Consider the following 23,787-nt stretch of genomic DNA (forward strand, 5'->3'; position numbering starts at 1 on the left):
AAATGAAAGGTGCTATGATATCCACTTTTCAAAACAGTATAATCTGGCTTGTGTTACTTTTCAATTATCAAATCACTTATCAAACTAGAAATGTAATTTATACTAACAAGGTAAGAATTTACAGGTTGTGTGACTCTTTCTCTAAGAACAAATTGCAAAAAGTAAAATTCTGCTATATTTATAAGGTAATCAATAAATCCAAAAGTAAAACCTGGTGTCTATCAAAGAACAATATTTTTAAAAAATCTGATATGGCTATTAAGCAAAACTATGAACATTTACTTTTAGATCAGAACCATATATTTTTCTAGATTTAAGTAAGCCATATTCACAATTAACACTTTTTATTTAATTTAAAAGAACAAAAGCTACAATTCCCACCAATGGAAAATGAGATAACTATTTCATAGATATTTTAGTCTGTAATAATCTCTTCTATACCTCCCCAGGATGTTCCAATATGAACAAACTCACACTTTCAGTAAAAAGGACAAAGCATCAATTACAAACAAAATAGAAGATTACTGCACTGAGGTCATACCATTTAGTCAAGTACCAAGAAAGTTAAGTAGGTTTAACTGAAATTTAACAAAAGAGTAATTTCTAATTTCATTACCCAGTGAAAATAATCATCATTTATACACTCTCATTTACAATAGGAAACATGTATGAATTGTGAATACTTAGCAAAAATGTCTCCATAATTGCACTTTGAATGCCTTCATGACTTAACAATGGATCTGCTCTTCAACAAAACTTAATGAAATATTAAAATTCTTTCATGAATCAATCATGCAGTAAGTAATGAAAAACACTTTACCTACTTAACATAGATTAGTAGTATGCCAGCTAAAATATAACTTTGTCACTTCTCCACATCTGTGACTGTTATAGAAGAAAATTGCAAGCATTTGTTCATTTTAGTTGGGTAAAACAGAACTATTACTGGAGAGATGGAAAGTTGTACAATTGGCCATCAAATGCTTTCCCCCAAGGATCTGGCCTTCCAGAGTTTAGTCTTTTTTTGACCTTAGGACTTTTCCGCGTTCCAACCCCCTACATTGTACACCCAACTTCCATTGCTCTGGAAGTTATTCGAATGGCTAGGCAAAACATTTTATTCCAACATTTAGTTCTATTTCATTTCTTCCAGTTATTAAAGAGTTTTTTTCTTAAAAGGACAAATACATTTAACCAGGGCTTATGGTAGTTGTAACTTGAATTGATTCCATTTTGTTTCCTCTGTTACTTTTTGTTGTTGCTTTTAAAATCTAGGCTAAGATTCTCAAAAAGCAATAAACAATCATATGAAAAATATAAATTATATTAAGGCCATGTAAATTAATCTTTCAAAATACAGTGTTATCAAGGGTAGAGTAGAAATAAGGAGAATCATTTAAAATGTGTTTCAATTTCATTTGAAAGTATGAAAGGTTTAATTTCATACTTAACAATAGTGATTTAGCAAAGAAAAAATTTAAAAACTGAGCAAACTTTAATTTCTTTAATTTAACGGTGTATATTTTTTCTAGTTATATTGGAAAATTATCCATGAATTTTTTTTTAAATTTCAGGAATTCGGAATAATAGTCATCAAATTACTGGTTTAAAAATCCAGTAATAATCTAAATTTAAAAGCTGATTAAGACAGAATAAAAGTCAATTGCATCTGTGCTTGAACAGCAAAAATAAACACAAAATATAAAACAAAAAAAATAGCTTTGTCTCCCTGGCCAGCGTGGCTCTGTTGGGCATCTTTCCATACACCAAAAGGCTGTTGAACCGACTCCTGGTCAGGGCGCATGCAGGAGGCTACCAATGGACGTTCCACTCTCATATTGATGTTTCTCCTCTCTCCCTCTCCATTCCTCTCTCTCCAAAAATAAAAAATGATTTCTTAAAAAAATAGCATTTCCCATCATATGACACTAAATAAGGTATTTTTCGCTTGTAAGCATGTTAAGTAAACTTGGTTTCCCTGCTTTTACTATTATGCATCACATGTGAATGCAGAGATTTAAAACAACTTTGAATTAAAAGAAACCAAAATCTTTATTCTATACTTTCTTCTGTAGTACTTTGTTACCAGATTTTTGATGCAATTTTTAAAAAGGATGTTTCATATACAACAAATTAATGCCAGCTTGGTCAAAGTCATCTAAAAAAATGTCCCTCACATTTTACAATATAATATACAAAACTATAAAATATGTCAAGGTGGAAACTCTCTGGAATTTCTTAAAGTATTAGAAAGTACAACATGGCAAAAGAAAGCATTATAAATAAATAGCATTTAAGCAGTCTGTAACATATGGTGTTCTTAGTGTCACTGGAGTGCAACTTATCTATATATACACATGAAATTTTTCAGAAGCAGGTGAAGTAAACAAAAGCACCAGTTCTTTAAATTACACTTGATCACGTAGACGGGCAAGTCTCTGTGATAGTTCATCCTGAAGAAAGTTAAAATTTAAAAGTTAGAAGGCTGCTACAAATATAAATCACGAATATTTTAAATAGCTTATATTTTAAATAAGATTAAAATATTGTCTAAAAATTCACACAAAAATAACATTGAGAATATAATTTTAAAAACATTTCAGAATAAATGGAGAACTAAATAAAACAGAAGCTATGAAGGGAAGCAAATTCAATCTTTAAATGAAATGTGCATGCAAAGAGAAAATGTCCATCATTGAGGAGTAAAGGCTAAACACAGTTTGCTAATTTATGATGATGTCATATTATAGTAGAAAGCACTCTTTATAAAGTCACTAATCATCCAAGAGATGCAAATCAAAACAACAATGAGGTACCATCTCACACCTGTCAGACTGGCTATCATCAACAAATCAACAAACGACAAGTGCTGGAGAGGATATGGAGAAAAAGGAACACTCGTGCACTGCTGGTGGGAATGCAGACTGGTGCAGCCACTATGGAAGACAGTATGGAGTTTCCTCAAAAAACTAAAAATGGAACTCCCATTTGACCCTGTGATCCCACTTCTAGGAATATATCCCAAGAAACCAGAAACACCAATCAGAAAGGATATATGCACCCCTATGTTCATAGCAGCACAATTCCCCATAGCTAAGATCTGGAAACAGCCTAAGTGCCCATCAGTAGATGAATGGATTAGAAAACTGTGGCACATCTACACGATGGAATACTATGCTGCTGTAAAAAGGAAGGAACTCTTACCATTTGCAACAGCATGGATGGAACTGGAGAGCATTATGCTAAGTGAAATAAGCCAGTCAATGAAGGAAAAATACCACATGATCTCACTCATTCATGGATAATAGAGACCATTATAAACTTATTTACAATAATAGATATGGAGGCAGAGCTGCCTCAAACAGATTGTCAAACTGCAGCGGGAAGGCCGGGGAGGGTTGGGGGGCAGGAGGGAGGTGGGTAAGAGATCAACCGAAGGACTTGTATGCATGCATATAAGCATAACCAATGGACATAAAACACTGGGGGGGGTAGGGGAGGTCAGGGGACTGTCAAGGGCGGGGGGGGGGGGAAAGGACACATATGTAATACCCTTTGTAATATTTTAAGCAATAAAAAATAATATAAGAAATAAAAAAGAAATAATATTCAAAATTAAAATGCAAAAAATATATATATTACTTATATATAAAGATATATACAATATCTATTTAATTCACACATCAAGTTCATACTAAATCAAGACAAAACACAACTCCTACCTGTTCCATGGAAGCAACACTGGTGCCAACAGATCCTGTCTGACCCTGTGGTAGTTCCATATTGAGATCAAGGCTACAATTTTAAAATAATTAGCATAAATAGATGTTAATATAGGCATTTTACTCCTTATATAATTATAAAATAAAACAGAATTATTGCAAATTTGAATATTCCACCTAGCATTTTACTTTGATTTAAATAAGATAATACTGGTTAAATTCTATGCATGTAAATAGAAAAGCTAATAAAAAGGCAGGAAAATGATTAGTCATCTGAACAAAAGACCAAAATAAAAATCATACAATGTGTTCAATTTACTGAGGTTACCATATGACTCCTATTATAAAAGAAATTTAATATGCCAAAACAGATAAAACAGGTTAGATAAATGTAGCCTCAAGATCCATATCTAACATTTGAGTTAACTTCAAGTTCAGTATTCTAGCTCCTGAGCTACCCTTGGCAGGAATCATTACTTGCATCCATCTCATACAACTGAAGTTTTAAAAAAATTAAGTTCACTTGCCCAAGATCCACCCTACTAATAGGATCTGAACCCAGGATTTTCTGCCTCCAAGGCCTGTGATGTTAATCTACATTGTACCTACTCCTGTAAGGTATAAGCTAGCCTTTCTGCTTGTATCTATACCAGTGTATGCCAACTTCAGTTTCAAAACACTACAGAGAACTCAGTAACTTTAAAAGTCATTAGGAGAGTCTATAGACAGATTGTTACTTAAAAGGTAAAGATATGCTATACTAAAATTTTGTTGAGGGAACCACAAACAAACAGAATTCGGATACTTAAGTATCTTTAAAGATGGGCATCAGTATTTCTACATCAGTGATTCCATCTATTTCTACTGCTCCAGTCACCATCCATTATTGACATAAGTAATTTCTCTTGATTTTGGCCCTCAACCTTCCCTCCACCCACCTGTCCCCAGAAACATCTGACAATGCCTGGATGCATTTTTTATTGTCACAATGGGGTAGGGATGTTATCTTATGGGTAGAGGCCAGAGATGTTTCTGAACATACTACAATGCATTGGATAGCCCCAAGGATTATGTATCCCAAAATGTCAACAGTGTCAAGGTTGAGAAATCCTGTTCTAAATCTTCTCAAAAAGTTATCTAATAAACTTGATTTCCACTAAGGGTCAGCAAGGCTGTAATGTAGCAATATTCATTTTATAAGACAGTTGCTGTACTTTCAAGCCCAATCTTCTTATTTGGTTTTTAGTAAGAACAGAAATAAGTCCTTAGCTTCATGTTACTAAGATGGAGTCTTCTGATACACAATGCTTTGGTCTCTTAACTACTTAACAAAAATCACCTACATCAGGAAACAAAGCAAAACAATGTACAACCTACTTGCCAGTCCTATTCTCAAATATGACAAATCTGATTTATTAACCTGGGTTTTAATTCACTATTGACATATTAGTTATTTAAAGAGCTGATAAACTTAACTGTTCATTCTAATCAAGTATTAGCTTACACATTAAAATAATATTCATCAACTCTATTTTCTAGGTGTCTTCAATTCTTCCCTTTCCAGGAGAAAAGGATAGAGTACATAAATCCTATTTTAATTTATTATTCTACCTTTGAGGATAAAGTATAAAACTTCAGTATCACCCAGTTTTCATCTTTATTATTGGGAAAAAAATTATTCTTTACCTACAATCGTCTCTTGAACTAAATACAGTGGAACCTTGGTTCTTGAACTTCATTTATTCTAGAAGTCTGTTTGAGAAGTGATTTGTTCAAAAACGGAATCATTTTTCCCCATTAGAAATAACGTAAGTTGAATTCATCTGTTCCAGACCCCCAAATGATTCCCCGTTTTAACTGTTCTCAATTGCCTGTGATCGTTTTTTTGTGAGTACTTCCACACCCATAACGACATCAGCACTCTTGATGGCTGCTTTGTTTTAAAACTGTGCTAATTATCGATTTCACAATGCCATACTTGGTAGCCAGATCAGATACTCTATCATACTATGCCATTAGTTTTCTTTTTTAAGCTCTAACATTATTTTCACAACTTTCCTTTTCACTTTGCTGCTATCACTAACCTTCTTAGGACCCATGAGGACTTACTGTACACATTTAACAATAAGCAGTAACAAAAGCAAAGACAAAAAAAGAAAATATTCACAGCACAATTTCCTGAAATCTTAACAATGCAAGGTTTAGCAGTAAACTGACTCATACTTGCACATTCTCTCCTTTGTTTGTTGCCCGAGAGACACATGACTGATCATACAGGTATCTGCATGAAAGGGCTGTCAGGTCGAGAGCCGAACTTTTGAAATTTTGTACGACAAACAAGACATTTTTTTCATGAACAACTTGGTCAAGAACCAAACTGTTTGAGATGGAAGATGTTTGAGAACTGAGGTTTGACTGTTATATACTAGAGAATACTGATATAACATGACTTCTATAGCACAGACATTATCATGGGCAAGTCATTCTCCTCAAACATAAAGGTCCTGAAATAAACAGTCTATTAATAAATATCCTATTTCTAATAACAGTATGACACAGGGTGTCAATTACTTATTTAAAAATATATATATGATCACCCTAGCAGGACTGGCTCAGTGGTTAGAGTGCTAGCACACAGACTGAAGGGTTGCAGGTTCTATTTCAGTCAAGGTGACGTACCTCCATAGCAGACTCAATCCTTGGCCCCAGTCTGGGTGTATACGGAAGGCAACCAATCAATGTGTCTCTTTCACAAGGATATTTCTCTCTCTGTCTCTCCCCCTCCCTTCCACTCTCTCTAAAAATCAAGGGAAAAAATATCTTCAGGTGCTGCCATCTTTTAAAACCTTTGGACATTTTGCACGTCTCGCTCAGTCTGCAGGACTCAAACTGGGCTTAACAAAGAACTGTTTTTGAAAGACAATTTTTGTAAAAAGAATCCAAATATTTGCTATATCTGATACATACAGAAGGTATTGAGAAAATGTTTGAACACTCCTGCCTCTCTCGATTACCTTCCTCCATTTCTTATTACAAAATAAATGAATGCATTGCTAGAGATTTTATGAAAATACTAGAATGATCTGAACAAAGTCACATTCTTATGAGCATGGCCAAGAGATGGATATTTCAAAGGCCCTTCCAACACTAACTTCTAGGGTCAAAACCCTAACTCTACCATTGGTGGCAATGACAAATATTTTTATCCACACTACATAATTTTAGGACTGACATATTAAATCAAGAATAACTAAATCCCCTGAATAATTTCTTACCCAGCTTCATCTGCCATTTCTTGAAGCAGCATATCCACTTGGCTCTAGAATAAGAATATGAGAATTTGCATTTTAATGACAATTGCTTTCGGGGTGGTTTCTGTTTTTGATTTTGCTTAAAAAGGGGAAACTGGTCTGCAATTTTTAAAATAAAAACTTATTTAAAAATATTTTTTATCACCAGAGGGAGCTGATTTCAAAAAGATTTATTTCAGAATAATGTTAAATAATAAAGCCTTAAACTATGAGGTTATATTAAAAATATCAGCATGGATGGCACTAGAGAAGATTATGCTAAGTGAAATAAGCCAGTCAGAGAATGACAAGTACCATATGATTTCACTCATATGTGGAATTTAATGAACAAACTGAACTACAAAGCAAAATAGAGACAGACTCAGAGAGAGCAGGCAGACAACTCTAGTTGGGGGTGAGAGGTAGAATGTTGTAAAGGATGGAGGGTTTGAGCAAAAAAGAAAAAAATAAGAGAGAACTCATGGGCATGAACAATAGTGTGGTGACTGTGGCGGGGAGGAGGGTGTGTGGAAGTGGAAGAGGGCATAGAGGGGATAAACGGTGATGGGAAAAAAAATTGAGTTCCCAGGCATTTATGTGCTGGGGTCCAGCCCCAGCAGGTCCAGGGGTTCCCATAGGTGTGGACGGAGTTGGCGAAGAAGAAGGAAAGGCACAGAGACAGCATTCAGTTGATCATCATAGCCAGGTTCTCCAGCCAGGTTCTGTAGCTAGGTTCTTCAGCCAGGTTCTGTGTTTATTGTCTTGTTACATCTAAATTTATACCAGTTGATTTTAATCCTATCAATTCTATTCCAAAGGTAACGGCGTTTCTTATCTCCATTCCAAGGTTACTCTATTGTTCTATTAAGCTACAAGGAAGTAACTGAAGGAGATTATCCTAAATAAAGATTATGTAGCTTAAGCGTGAATGTTCATAGTTAAAGTGATTAATTACCCACCTGGCACTTAGTTAAGGGGTTTTATTCCCTCCCTAACTCCAGGGAAAAATCTTCACCTGGGGAAACAACCTTTCTCAGGGAGGTGACCTTGGTTAAAACACATAGCTCTAAGAAGGGGAGCAAACATATTAAGAACAGTAATGCCATATAAGCCAGGTCCCTTGAAACATATGCTGTGCAGATGTTTCTTCCCTGCAGCGACTGTGTCAAGCAGCAAGAATGGACCGGCTTCCGGCATTTATGTAGTGATATTCACATATAATTTGAAACCTGGGTAATGTAGCTCTCTTTAAGAAAGTGAACCAATATATAAAGCTCTTTAATTTCTTTTAGAAAATATTTTATTGATTTCAGAGAAGGAGGAAGAGGGAGAGAGAGATAGAAACATCAATGATGAAAGAGAATCATTGATCAACTGCCTCTTGCATGCCCCAGACTGGGGATGGAGTCTGCAACCCGGGGCATGTGCCATGACTGGGAATCAAACCATGACCTCCTGGTTCATAGGTCAATGCTCAACCATTTAGCCACGCCAACTGGGCTATAAAGCTCTTTTCTAACCCACTTTGCTTATATTTGAAGTGTAATAGATTTGAATTTTATATTAATTATAATTGTTCTTTCTGCTAGTTGACACAACTTTTATATTAAGGATTACTCTTTAAAAATATTTACAGATGAATAAAATATAAGTATAGTGAGATATTTACTACAGTACAGGAGTTCTCAGGAAATAGAGTATCATTAATCAAAACAACTCTTGTTTTTTACTTAGTTGTTAAAAAATATTTTGGACTTACTGGTGGGAGTTCTAAGATATAGTTCCAGCACTATCATTAACAAGGTGTATGATTTTAAGCAACTCACTAATCTTGCTGTTGGGCTTTAGTTTCTCTTGTTCTCTTTCATTCACTTATTAATTTTTATTTATTTTTTCCTTTTTATTGAATTTATTGGGGTATCCTAAAATGCAGGAAAAGTTCAGAAACAATAGATTGAATATTATGTGCACTTACATTTTGTTGTTTTTACTTTATATCTAACATAGCATTATTTGTGTTTTTAAAATTTACTTAATAGTATTATACTATACGTACTATTCTGCAACTTACTTTTCTTATTCAAACTTGTAAGATCTAATTCTGTTGAGATCTAGTTCATTCACGGTCACTCATGTGTGATACTACAGTATAGAAATACATTCTGTTTCATTTATCCATTAATTGCTGGACATTTAGATCCCCCCCCCCCAATTTGTCCCAGTTATAGATAATGGTGCCATGAACATTCTCATGTATAAATATCTTTGTACATACACACGGGTTTCTTTGTGTATATATTTGGAAGTAAAAGTACTAGCTTATAAGTTACATGTATTTTCATATACTTTGATTACTTCAACAAATATTGAGAACTATTTTATGCCAGATATCACTTTAAGTGCTAGGAATGTGTCAATGAACAAAAATGATAAAAATTCCTGCCTTTTTTAAAATTGATTTTTAGAGAGAGAAGAAGGGGGAAGAGAAGAATAGGGGAAAAGGGTGGGAGAGAGAGAGAAATACCAATTTGTTGTTCCACTTATTTATGCATTCATTGGTTGATTCTTTTATGAGCCCTGACCAGAGATTGAACCCACAATCTTGGTGCATAGGAACAATGCTCTAACGAACTGAGCTACCTGGCCAGGGCTATCCTTGCCTTCTTTAAGCTTACATTCTAGAGCAGTGGTTCTCAACCTGTGGGTCTCGACCCCTTTGGCGGTCAAACGACCCTTTCACAGTGGTCGCCTAAGACCATCCTGCATATCAGATATTTACATTACGATTCATAACAGTAGCAACATTACAGTTATGAAGTAGCAACGAAAATAATTTTATGGTTGGGTCACAACATGAGGAACTGTATTTAAAGGGCCAGAAGGTTGAGAATCACTGTTCTAGAGTGTGCACATGAAGGGGAGCAAATAAGAAGTTTTAAAAATTGTATGGTATATTAGGTGATAAGTACTATGAAGAAAAATAAAGCAGGGATGTGGGGCGTATAGGGAATGGTGGGTATGCTCTTGATGTACTTTTAAGTTGGATGGTTAGGAAGACCTCGTTTAGAAAATGACAAAGAACTGAAGAAGGTGGGGAGTTGGCAATGAGGATATCTGCTAGATGGAGGAGAACATTCAGGCAAAGGAAACTGAAAGAGGAACAGCTTTGAGAAAGAAATGTACTTGGTGTGTTTGAGAATTAACAAGGAGGTCAAGTGCCTGATAGAGTACTAAGCAGTAACAGCAGATACGGTCAGAGAAGCAGGGAGGGGCAGATCCCATAGGATATTACAGGCAATTGTAAAGAATTTGGTTTTTATTTTTAGGGAGATGTGGAGCCACTAGAAGATTTTGAGCAAAAACGTTGCATGATCTGACAATTTTAACAGGATTACTCTAGCTGTTATGTTAAAAACAGACTGCAGATATTACCAAATTGCCTTTCCAAAGTGGATATGCCCATTTAAATTCGAACTGCTCATTAGCAGGTTATGAAAATGTAGGTAACTAAGTGTGTTCAACCAGATCCCTTTCTGTTTCTGTTAGAACGTTTTGCATATATTTGACTATCCTCAGCACCTCACACAATACTTTAAACACAAGGTGTTCAGCAAATGTTGGGTGAATAAATCTGAAGATTTTTCAGAAGTAAAAGGCATTTTCATATCATTGGTTCCAAGCCTTACATTTTATAGCTACATACACTGAGGTCCATGGTTGTAAATATTTTAAGGTGCCAAAGTTAATTAGTGGTAGAATGGGGAATAGAAATCCAAGTGTCCTGGGTTCTAAGATGGCTGTTGACAGAACAACAGCCTGCAAGATAGTGTGTGAGTGAGAGAACAAAAGGAGTGAGTGTATGTGCAGGGAGTGTATGTATTTTTGAGGGAGGGATAGCTATATTCCAAGGAATTGTTGGGGACTGCCAGACCGGGCTCCCCTAGCTGGGCAGCCTCTAATGCTGGTGAAATCTCTCCCGTAGTGGCCGGCTCTGCACAGAGACTGTGCCATCTTTAAGGGGAGAGTGGCAGTGATCTGAAGCCCAGCCTTAACTTCAACCTGGGAGATCCTCAGATACCTCCCAGGACCCTACAACCACAACCCCCAGGGACCAACTACCTCAGCTGCAAACCCAGGAATACCAAGACTCCAGCTTTTTCCGACTGCGGGCACCTAGAAAGTCTGTCCAGGGGAGACAAAGTGGCACGAGTATGCAGACGACCCCTGTGCCTTCTCACAGAGCAGAGAGAAGGAACAGCTAAAACGATTAATATCCACCCAGAATTGGCAAATTAAACACAGCTGGTGAGAAATCCGTAGATGGAAAAGTTAGCTATTGCCTAACCAGTGATTGAGAACCTATGACACGCGTGTCAGAGGTGACACGCGAACTCATTTTTTTGGTTGATTTTTCTTTGTTAAATGGCATTTAAATATATAAAATAAATATCAAAAATATAAATCTTTGTTTTACTATGGTTGCAAATATCAAAAAACTTCTATATGTGACACGGCACCAGAGTTAAGCTAGGGTTTTTCAAAATGCCAACACGCCGAGCTCAAAAGGTTCCCCATCACTGGCCTAGGCCCTAGGGAGAGGTGAGATCTGGGGTCCAGGCTGAAGGGAGAAACACTTGCAAAATGTGCGTGAAATGCACGCAGTGGGAACCAGAGTCTCAAAGGAAGATTGCGCCCCACAAAATGCTTGCTGTTGGGGTCAGTGTAGCCCTCGAATGTGGAAGGGGGTCCACAGGGCTGTGGGCAGAAGGAGACTATAGAAATTAACCCACGGCAGGGCCGGGCACAGGAGGGCAGTCTGGAGTTCTGCCAGTGCGCCAGCTGCAGAGTGCCAGGGGAAGACGCGAGTCTGCGCGCATCCTGTGGCTTTTTTCGTTTTCTCTTTTTCTTTTTTGAATCCTTGCTTCTGGTTACTAAGCCCAGTACACAGGATCTTCCAATTAAAAAACATTGCTAAGACTGCAGGGGAAAGCTGTTTTTGTTTAACCTGGAGAACAGAGTGCGGAGAAACAAACAGAAAGACAGCTCTAGGGCAGTCCATCCCTCTAACCCAGCATTAAGTGCAGCAGGGAAAGCCATCTAAAGACTGGGTAGGGGAGGAGCCTTTTAGCACCAGATATCAATACAGAAACACTGCCACCCAGGGGTTGTATCAAAAATTGACTCTTGTGTGAATGCAAGTAAAGGCAGACTAAGAAACAAAGAGCTCCCAACTGCTTGAAAAAAGGATTGTGACATATGACGCTGTGGAGCGCAGGGAACTCCAATACTGGGCTGTCTACCTGACAGGAAACAGACCTGCCAAACAGAAAAGTTGAGGAAGTGAACGACCTTCACTACTTCACATTTTTATTTTTTACTTGAGAAACTATTTTTCTTTCTCACCTGATTTTACCTTTTTTATTGTTTTCTTTTAATAACTATTATTACTACTATTATTTTACCTTCTTAATAACGTTTTATTTTATTTTAGGATTAGTGTTCTATATTCTATTTTTATTTTTCCTGTAGCATTATTTTACTCTATCTCAATTTTTGCTTTATACCAACACTCTTCCTCACGTTCCCCTTTTGCCCTGTTTCTATTACCCTGTTCCTGCTTTAGTTTTTCTCTATCCTTTCTTTTTACTCCCTGTTAAAAATTGATCTTACTCATATATCTAATCCCCTGCTCCAAGCACACACACACTTTTCTCTTACCTTTCTTCACTATCCAGATTTTCTTCTACTTCCCTTTTGTTTTGTTTTCTTTTTTCTTTATTTTAAATCATTTGCGTTTTTCTTTCTTTCTGTCTTGTTAATGTTTGATTCTTGATTAGCTTGGTTTTTATTGCTTGTATTTGTTTTTTGGGTTTTTTTCTTTTGTTGTTTGTTTTTGTTGTTGCTGCTGTTTTTTTTGCTTCTGTTATTCCTTTCCTCGCTTGTTCTCTTCTTTTACTAATAGCTTAAATAATTAAAATCGCAAACTCAGGCCTAGCTACTCTCTACTCTCCTTTTCCAATAGTAAAGGAACACATAGAGAAGTAGATAGATTAAATAGTAAAGGAATACACAGATAGATACACACATCTATACTAATAAAAGAGTAATATGCTAATTAGACCGGGAGACCTTCCAGAGACCTTCTAGATGTCATTCTGGACAAAGCAGGGGGCTTGGCTGGCCTACAAACCACCCCCAAACGGCCCCCAGCCCCTCGCCCAGGCTGACCAGGCCCCCCGCAGGGACCCTTATGACAATGGAGGTGTGACCAGCCTGCAAATGGCCATCAGCCCCTCGTCCAGGCCGGCCACATTCCCCAGCAGGGCCCCCCACCCTGAAGAGGTGTGGCAAGCCTGAAAACGGCCCTCAGCCCCTCACCAAGGCTGGCCACGCCCCCCAAGCAGAAACCCTCACCCTGATGAGGGCATGGACAGCCTGAAAACGGCTATCAGCCCCTCGTCCAGGCCCACCCTGCCCTCAGCAGGAAACCTAAACCTACTGGGGGCATGGTCAGCCTGCAAACGGCCATCAGCCCCTCACCCAGGATGGCCATGCCCCCCAGCAGGGACCACCACCCTCTAGGGGTTATGGCCAGCCTGGAAACAGCCCTCAGCCCCTGGCCCAGGCTGCTTACGCCCCCCCGCAGGGACCCTCACACCATGGGGGCGGAGCCAGCCTGCAAAAGGCCCTCAGCCCCTCACCCAGGATGGCTACGCCCCCCAGCGGGGACCCTCACACCGATGGGGGCGTGGCCAGCCTGAAAATGGCCCTGAGCCACTCACTCAGGCTGGCCATGGCCTTCAGTGGGGAAACCCACCCCGATGGGGGCATGGCAGGCCTGAAAACTAACCCAGGCCCATTGCCCAGGCCAGCCCCGGACCCCCAAGGGGACTCCCACCCTGATCCGGGATCCCTTCAGGGCAGACAAGTCAGCCCCCACCTGTGCACCAGGCCTCTCTCTATACAAATAAAAGGGTAATATTCTAATTATACTGGGATACCTTCCAGATGTCCTTCCAGACAAAGCCACGGTGGCAGGGCCGAGGCAGAGGCAGTTAGGGGTAATCAGGCCATTAGGGGAGGGCAGTTGGGGGTTATCAGGCCAGCTGGGGGGACCAGTTGGGGGCGAGCAGGCTAGCAAGGGGGAACAGTTGGCAATCAGGCTGGTGGGGGGGAAGTTGAGGGTGATCAGGCTGGCATGGGGGCAGTTGGGGGTGATCAGGCTGGTGGGAGGTGCAGTTGGGGATGATCAGGCCAGCAAGGTGGGGCAGTTGGGGGCGAGCAGGCTGGCAGGCAGGTGAGTGGTTAGGAGCCAGCAGTCCCGGATTGCGAGAGGGATGTCTGACTGCTGGTTAGGCCCAATCTCTGGGATTGGTCCTAAACTGGCAGTCGGACATGGTCCTAAATCAGCAGTCGAACATCCCCCAAGGGGTTCCAGGTTGGAGATGGTGCGGGCAGGGCTGAGGGACACCACCCCTGTGCACGAATTTCATGCACTGGGCCACTAGTATATATATATATATATATATATATATATATATATATATATATATATATATATATTAGTTTTCTTTTATATATGTGTATGTGTGTATGTGTGTATGTATGTGTGTATATATGTGTATGTGTGTATGTGTGTATGTATATGTGTGTACATATATATATTTTGTCTTTTTTTGTATTTAGTTTTTTTTTTAACTTTTCTTCTTATACGTTCATACGCTTCCTACCTCCTCTATAGTGAATTGTCCCTATTTCTGCATTCATTCAATTCCTTAACCTTACCTTCTAGAAACAAACTCTGCTTCCTCAGATTCATCTGGATGTTTGCTGTTTGAGGGTCTGTAGTTTACATATTTTGGATTAGTTGTTATTTGTACTTTGCATTCATCTCTGGGTGTTTGTTGTTTGCATTTTTTGGATTATTTGGTTTTTTATTGGAGCTTTCTCCCCATATACATATATTGTCCCCCCCTTCTTTTTTCTTTTCTTTCTTTTCATTCTTAATTTTTTTTCCATTTATGATACATTTATATACTCTTTTATATCCCCTAACTCTCTTTTTTCTGGTGGTCACCTTTATTTGGGGTTATTAGTATTGTGAATTCATTTGTATTTGGTGACCTGTGCGCTGTGTATTGTTGTGGTGTATTATGTGCCTTTAAGTCAACATAGGAGAGAGAGAGCTCCATAACCAGACATCCAGACAGGCGTGATCATGGGGAGACAAGAAAAAGCCCACATGTGAAAGAAAAGGAGGCATCAACAGAAAAGGAAGTAAATGAAATGGAGGCAAGCAAAGTATCACAGAAAGAATTCAGAAAAATGGTAATAAAGTCACTGAAAAGGATGGAAGACAAATTCAATAATATGTGTAAGAACCAAGAGGAAATGAAGAAGAACCAAGAAGCAATGAAAATGACATTGCTGCAATAAAGAACTCAATAGAGAGCATCAACAGTAGATTACAAGAAGTGGAGGACCACATCAGTGAGTTAGAAGACAAGTTAGGAAAAAAAATACCCAAGCAGAACAGCATCTAGAAAAAATGGAAAACTTAAAAAAGAGGAGGAGAGCCTAAGGGAACTTTGGGACAACACGAAACTAAACAACATCCACATAACAGGGATACCAGAAGGAGAGGAAACTGAGCAAGGAATAGAAAACCTGTTTGAAGAAATAATGACAAAAAAATTCCCTGATATAGGGAAGAAAAAAGTCACATAAGTACAAGAAGTTCACAGAGTCCCAAACAAGATGAACCCCAAAAGACCGACACCAAGACACATTATGATTAAATTGGCAAACACCAACGACAAAGTAAGAATCTCAAAGGTTGCCAGAGAGAGTCAGAAAGTTACCTACAGAGGATCCCCCATCAGACTAGCGAATGATTTCTCAACAGAAACACATCAGGCCAGAAGGGAATGGAATAAAATATACAAAGTTGTACAAAGGAAGGGTCTGAATCCAAAAATACTGTACACAGCAAGGCTATCAATCAAAGTTGAGAGTGAAATAAGGACCTTCACAGACAAAAAGGGACCAAGGGAGTTTATTACCACCAAACCAATGCAAGAAAAGCTAAAGGGTCTGTTGTAAAAAGAAGAAATAGGAAGGGAAGAAGGAACACAGGCATAAAAGAATAAAAATGGTGACAAACAAGTACCTATCAATAATAACTTTAAATGTAAGTGGATTAAATGCCCCAATCAAAAGACATAGGGTACCTGAGTGGGTAAGAAAATAGGACCCATATATCTGCTGTCTACAGGAAACCCACCTCAGAATGAAGGACTCACACAGACTGATGGTGAAGGGATGGAAAAAGGTTTTCAGGTGAATGGAAATGAAAAAGAAGAGCTGGGGTAGCAATACTTATATCTGACAAATTAGACCTCAAAGTGAAGGCCGTAACAAGAGATAAGGAAGGCCACTTCATAATACTAATGGGACTGATACAACAGGAGGCTATAACTCTGGTAAACATATATGCACCCAATTCAGGAGCACCCAAATACAGAAAAAACTTCTGGAGGATATCAAGGGAGAGAATGACACAATACAATCATAGTAGGGGACTTTAATACCCCACTAATATCACTGGACAAATCCTTTAAACAAAAAATGAACAAAGAAACAGCAGTCCTAAATGACTCACTAGATCAGATGGAATTAATTGACATCTTCAGAACATTTCACCCCAAAGCCACAGAATATACATTCTTCTCAAATGCACATGGGTCATTTTCAAAGACAGACCACATATTGGGACACAGGCAAAGACTCTTCAAATTCAAGAAGACAGAAATCATATCAAGCATCTTCTCAGATCACAATGGCATAAAAGTAGACATCAACCACAATAAAAACAATAAAAAAAATCAAACACCTGGAGGGCAAATAGCATTCTATTAAACAATGATTGGGTTATCAAAGAAATCAAAGAAGAAATAAAAAGCATCATGGCAACAAATGAAAATGAAAACACAACAATCCAAAATCTATGGGACACAGTGAAAGCAGTCTTGAGAAGGAAGTTCATAGCTCTACAGGCCTATCTCAATAAAACAAGAAACAATGGTAATGAATTATCTAACCCTACAACTCAAAAAGTTAGAAAGAGAGCAACAAGAAAAGCCCAGCGTAAGCAGAAGGAAGGAAATAATAAAGATCAGATCAGAGATAAATGACATAGAGACCAAAAAAACAAAACAAAACACTACAAATATCAACAAAACCAAGAGCTGGTTCTTTGAAAGGATAAACAACATTGATGAACCTCTAGCCAGGCTCACCAAGAAGCAAAGAGAGAGGACCCAAATAAACAAAATCAGAAATGAAAGAAGTGAAGTAACAACCAATCCCACAGAAATACAAATGATTATGAAAAAATACTATGAACAACTCTATTCCAACGAAATGGACAACGTAGATGAAATGGACATATTCTTTAAAAAATATAAGCTCACAAAACTCAATCAAGAAAAATAAAAAAACCTGAATAGGCTGATAACTACCGAGTAAATTGAAGCAGCGATGAAAAATCTTCCAGCAAACAAAAGCCCTGGTCCAGAAAGCTTGACAGGGGAGTTCTACCAACCATTCAAAGAACTAAAACCAATCCTCCTCACATTAATGCAAAAAATTCAAGAGGAAGGCATACCTCCAAGCTATTTCTATGAAGCCACCATTACCCTCATCCCAAATCCAGATAAAGACACCACAAAAAAAGAGAACTATAGGCCAATAACCTTGATGAACACATATGTTAAAATTCTCAACAAAATTCTAGCAAATCGGATTCAGCATTACATTAGAAAGATCATACATCATGACCAAGTGGGATTTATTTTGGGGATGCAAGGATGGTACAATATCCACAAATCAATTAATGTGATACATCATATCAACAAACTGAGAGACAAAAATCACATAATCATATCAATTGATGCAGGAAAAGCATCTGACAAAATCCAACATCCTTTCTTGATAAAAACTCTCAGCAATGTTGGAATAGAAGGATCATACCTCAACATAATAAAAGCCTTATATAACAAACCTACAGCCAACATCATACTCAATGGGCAAAAATGAAACCCATTTCCCCTAAGAATAAGAACGAGAAAGGATGCCCACTTTCACCACTCCTGTTCGAAATAGTACTGGAAGTGCTAGCCATACTGATCAGACAAGAAGAACAAATAAAAGGCATCCAAATTGGAAAAGGAGAAGTAAAACGATCCTTATTTGCAGATGACATGATACTATACATAGAAAACCCCTAAGACTCAATAAAAAAACTACTAGACCTAATAAGTGAATTTGGCAATGTAGCAGGATACAAAATTAACACCCAGAAATCTATGGCTTTTTTGGACACCAATAATGAACCCACAGAAAGAGAAATGAAAAAAACAATCCCATTTACCATAACACCAAAAAAATTAAGATACCTAGGAAAACTTAACTAAGGACATAAAAGACCTATACTCAGAAAACTTCAGGACATTGAAAAAAGAGACAGAGGAAGACATAAACAAATGGAAGAATATACCATGTTCATGAATTGGTAGAATCAACATCATTAAAATGTCCATACTACCCAAAGAAATCTATAGATTCAATACAATCCCCATTAAAATACCTACAGCATATTTTAAAGATCTAGAACAAACTCCCAAAAACTCATCTGGAATAAAAAAAGACCCTGAATAGTCACAGCAATCCCGAGAAAGAAGACCAAAGTTGGAGGAATCACAATACCAGATATCAAGCTATATTACCAAGCCATGGTTCTCAAAACTGCCTGGTACTGGCCCAAGGACAGACATATAGACCAATGGAACAGAATAGAGGACCCAGAAATTGACCCAAGCCATTATACTCAGTTAATATTTGACAAAGGATGCAAGAGCATACAGTGGAGTCAAAACAGTTTCTTTAATAAATTGTGCTGGGAAATTTGCGAGATACATACAAAAAATGAAAGTAGACCACCAACTTACACCATACACAAAAACAAACTCAAAATGGCTAAAGGACTTGGGAAACCATAAAAATCCTACAAGACTCCATAGGCAGCAAAATAGCAGACATATGTCATAGTAATATGTTTACAGGCACAGCCCCTAAGGCAGGTGTGGGCAAACTTTTTGACTTGAGGGCCACAATGGGTTCTTAAACTGGACTCAGAAGAAGGAGCTGCAGCCGTGTTTCTCGACGTTGCCATGTTAACACTGCTGCTGGTGAAGGAGCGGAGGGGAGAGCAAGAGAACCCTCCGCTCTTTCGGCTCCACGGGCCGGACAGAACAGCCGAACAGGCCGGATCTGGCCCGCGGGCAGTAGTTTGCCCATGGCTGCCCTACGGAAATGGAGACTAAGGAGAAAATAAACAAATGGGACTACATCAAATTAAAAAGCAGCTTGTACACAGCAAAAGAAACCATCAACAAAACAACAAGAAAGCCCATTGCATGGGAAAACATATTTTTCAATGACATTTCCGATAAGGGTTTAATCTCCAAAATTTACAAAGTACTCATACGACTTAACAAAAGGAAGATAAACGACCCAATCAAAAAATGGTCAAAGGATCTAAATAGACACTTTTCATAAGAGGACATGCAGAAGGCCCAGAGACATAGGAAAATATGCTCAAAGTCACTAATCATCCGAGAGATGCAAATCAAAATAACAAAATACCATCTCACACCTGTCAGAATGGCTATCATCAACAAATCAACACATGACAAGTGCTGTGGAGGATGTGGAAAAAAAGGAACCCTTGTGCACTGCTGGTGGGAATGCAGACTGGTGCCGCCACTGTGGAAAACAGTATGGAGTTTCCTCAAAAAGTTAAAAATGGAACTGCCATTTGACCCAGTAATCCCAGTTCTAGGACTATATCCCAAGAAAACAGAAACACCAATCAGAAAGGATATATGCACCCCTATGTTCACAGCAGCATAATTTACCATAGCTAAGATCTGGAAACAGCCTAAGTGCCCATCAGCAGATGAGTGGATTAGAAAACTGTGGTACATCTTCACAATGTAATATTATGCCACTACTAAAAAAAGGAATTTTTACCATTTGCAATAGCATAGATGGAACTTGAGAGCATTATGCTAAGCAAAATAAGCCAGTCGGATGCCGAAGCCGGTTTGGCTCAGTGGATGGAGCGTCTGCCTGCGGACTGAAGGGTCCCAGGTTCGATTCCGGTCAAGGGCATGTGCCTGGGTTGCGGGCATATCCCCAGTGGGCGATGTGCAGGAGGCAGCTGATCGATGTTTCTCTCTCATCGATGTTTCTGACTCTCTGTCTCTCTCCCTTCCTCTCTGTAGAAAATCAATAAAATATATTAAAAAAAAAATAAGCCAGTCGGAGAAAGATAAATATCACATGATCTCACTCATATGTGGGATATAATGAACAACATAATTTGATGAACAAGAATAGTTCGATCTAGAGACAAATGGTGGGGGGGGAGGTTAGAGAACAACCAAAGGACTTATATGCATGCATATTAGCATAACCAATGGACACAGACACTGGGGCAGGTGGGGGCTTGCCTGGGCTGGGAAGGCATGGGGGAGGGGGTCAAATGGGGGAAAAGGACACATATGTAAAACTTTACAATAAAAAAAATAAGAAATGCAAGTGTCCTTTTCAATTCATTTGTGTTTCCTAAACTTGTGGGCCTAAGAAAAACTTAAACTGAAAAGATGCTAAATGAACATCACAGAATCACCTGGGAATCTCCTAAGGCAGTGGTCGGCAAACTGCGCCTCGTGAGCCACATGCGGCTCTTTGGCCCCTTGAGTGTGGCTCTTCCACAAAATACTATGTGTGGGCGTGCATGTACAGTGCAATTCAAACTTCATGGCCCATGTGCAGAAGTAGGTTTTTTTTTTTAAATATACAGTGGGGCCTTGACTTACAAGTGTCCCGACTAACGAGTTTTTTGAGATACCAGCTGTCTCTCAGCTGATTTTTTGCATTGAGTTGACAGAGTAATTTGAGTTAACGAGTTCCTTAATGAGCTCCTTAACGAGCTCGGTCTTGGAACGAATTAAACTCGTAAGTCAAGGCCCCACTGTATTTATTGATTTTTTACAGAGAAGAAGAGAGAGGGATAGAGAGTTAGAAACATGGATGAGAGAGAAACATCGATCAGCTGCCTCCTGCACACCCCCTACTGGGGATGTGCCCACAACCAAGGTACATGCCCTTGACCGGAATCGAACCCGGGACCCTTCAGTCCGCAGGCCAACACTCTATCCACTGAGCCAAACCGGTTAGGGCCAGAAATCGGTATTTTGTGGAAGAGCCACACTCAAGGGGTCAAAGAGCCGCATGTGGCTCTCGAGCCGCAGTTTGCCGACTACTGACCTAAGGTGTTTGAATAAGAAAATCCAAGACAGAGCTTCTCAAACATGGTACATAAAAGTAACCTGGGAATCTTGTTAAAATGATTCTGATTCAATGGCTGTGGAGGGTGGGGGTCTAAATTAATGAGCTTCCAGGTGACACAAATGTTCTTGATTCCTGAACCACATTTGGAGGATCAAGGCTCTAGAGCAGTGGTTCTCAACCTTGGCTGCACATTAGAATCAGCTGGGAATCTTTTTAAAAACCTGATTTCTGGGCCTCATCCTCCAGAAATTCTGTTTCTTTGTTACTAATGTTGTGGCTCCACCCCATAACAAAGAAACAGAATTTCTGGAGGATGAGGCCCAGAAATCAGGATTTTAAAAAGATTCCCAGGTAATTCTAATGTGCAGCCAAGGTTGAGAACCACTGCTCTAGAGCAAGCATGTCAAACTCAAGGCATGTGGCCTGTCAGCCGTGAGTTTGACATGCTTGCTCTAGAGCAAGTATAAAAGTAATGGTTAAATATATATCCTCACTAAAAGATATACACATGAATTCTTTCTTTCTTTACTCTAAAACCTAAACATAAGCTTATTCTCTTATTTACCTTTTTGTGAAAAGAGTCATTGGAATTAAAATATCAATGGACAGTTGCTGATTACTTCCTAACCTATTCTGTAAATTACATTTTCTCCATATTAGTAAAGTAGTAATACCAAGTCTTTCTTTGTTCATTTGATTAACCAGGTAGAACCAAGTTCAAAACTCCCTAGACATTTGACCTAGTATAATTTTTAGAATTTCAAAATAAGATAGGGAATGGCATCTTCCAACATGTCCTTAGGAATCCAGGGGCAAAGCATAACTTTCTACTTGCATTTTGGGGATACACCATGTTTACTTCACATTCTAGAGATGATTTTGGCTCACAAAGCCATTATATTGTGAACTCAGGTAATTTTAAAAAAGTTATTCTAAGTAAAGAAACTATTCTTACTTGTGGTGTTGTTAGGGTTGTAGTACTACTCATTGTGTCTTCCATTTGTTGTGTTTGAACATCCAGTGTTTCAAATTGGTGTTCAAATTTGTCCATCAGGGCAGAAATCTGTAAAAAGAAATATGGTCATAAGAAAACCTTATATGAAAAGATGCTATCTGAACATCAAATAATTTTTTTTTACCTTTTCAAGGTTCATACTCCTCAATGTAGCATCCATAGATTTAACTACACCTGCCATGGACTTGGTTACCTATTGGAAGTATTAAAAAAAAGATTGAGCATGCTATAAGTAATCTCAAACTTCAGGCAGTCTCTTAAATATATTACTTACAGATCAACTTATACAATTTACCTACCCTTTCTTTAACAGTAAAAGTACAGTATGTATGTTTGGTCTTTGATTCTTCATTGAAAGACAACTCATAAATCTAAGTTTAAAAGCCACTGTCAAAATCATTTTCCTCACCATAGTCAAAGACATACTTTGACTATGTCTCTCTTGCCCATAAAGGCATTTACTAGCAATCTACAGCACCTTGCAATGGATTTAGATTTCCAGCAACTCCTAATACTCTCATTAAACTTAAATCAAGAGTTCCTACTGTTTATATATATTAAGCCTTACCTTGCCCATTGTTACTGCAGTTTGAACTCTGGCTGCCACAGCATCAACCCTAGCACTCATTCTCAAGAAATTAATTGCTTGGTTCTTCTGGCGGATTGCATTTTCAGCATGTATTCTTGCAACTTCTGTATTCCCTTTCTGAATAGCCTGTTTCACACAGAGCAAAAAGTAAATAGTGGTGAAGACAAGTTTTAATAATATTTAAGAGCTTTCATAATTAGCTTTTAAGGAGATAAAATGAGAATTTATAGTTAAGTTTAAAATCATACTTTTAAAATTCCTCATAATCACATCACTGAGCCATTACTGCTGTTAATATTTTAGTGTTATAGTATTCCAAGTACATAAACCTATTTATTACAAAATAAATTTATTATAAAGTAAATGCATAAGACACACTGTTTTCTCATCTAATTTAAAAAAACACATCTTTTTAAGTCAAATATATAACTACGTCAACATTTCTAAAGGCTGATAGCATGAATGTACCACTAACCAGGGCTTTCATTGTGACTGGTACAAACACTACAGAGAGTACATAAAATTACTTTGGATATACACAGACAACCATCTTCACTTTAATTATGCATTTATTTAAATGTATTATTTGAAATAAATATAACTAACACAGACCTAGGCTTTTCTTGCTCTAATAGCTTTGACCAGGGCTAAAGTTAAAAGTCAATTTAAAAGAAAATATTAAATAGCTCAGATAGACCTCCACAGAAGCAAAACAGACAAGGTACAAAAGTAACAGAAATGTGAGAACATGCA

General features: G+C 38.1%; 1 protein-coding gene across 1 annotated transcript in view; it reads right to left on the reverse strand.

The window, feature by feature from the left end:
- Positions 1 to 258: 258 nt before the first annotated feature.
- Positions 259 to 23,787, reverse strand: part of LOC132225230 (charged multivesicular body protein 1B2) — a 54,094-nt gene continuing 30,565 nt past the window's right edge. Inside the window, exons 3-8 of the mRNA XM_059680534.1 lie at positions 23,014 to 23,160; positions 22,570 to 22,638; positions 22,386 to 22,493; positions 6,998 to 7,041; positions 3,723 to 3,795; positions 259 to 2,453 (exon numbers count right to left, since the gene is read on the reverse strand). Of these exons, the coding sequence (XP_059536517.1) occupies positions 2,409 to 2,453; positions 3,723 to 3,795; positions 6,998 to 7,041; positions 22,386 to 22,493; positions 22,570 to 22,638; positions 23,014 to 23,160 (486 nt within the window). The 3' untranslated portion in view covers positions 259 to 2,408. The remainder of the gene's footprint in view (positions 2,454 to 3,722; positions 3,796 to 6,997; positions 7,042 to 22,385; positions 22,494 to 22,569; positions 22,639 to 23,013; positions 23,161 to 23,787) is intronic.

Source organism: Myotis daubentonii, chromosome X (genome assembly GCF_963259705.1).
Source record: "Myotis daubentonii chromosome X, mMyoDau2.1, whole genome shotgun sequence".
NCBI classification, from domain to species: domain Eukaryota; kingdom Metazoa; phylum Chordata; class Mammalia; order Chiroptera; family Vespertilionidae; genus Myotis; species Myotis daubentonii.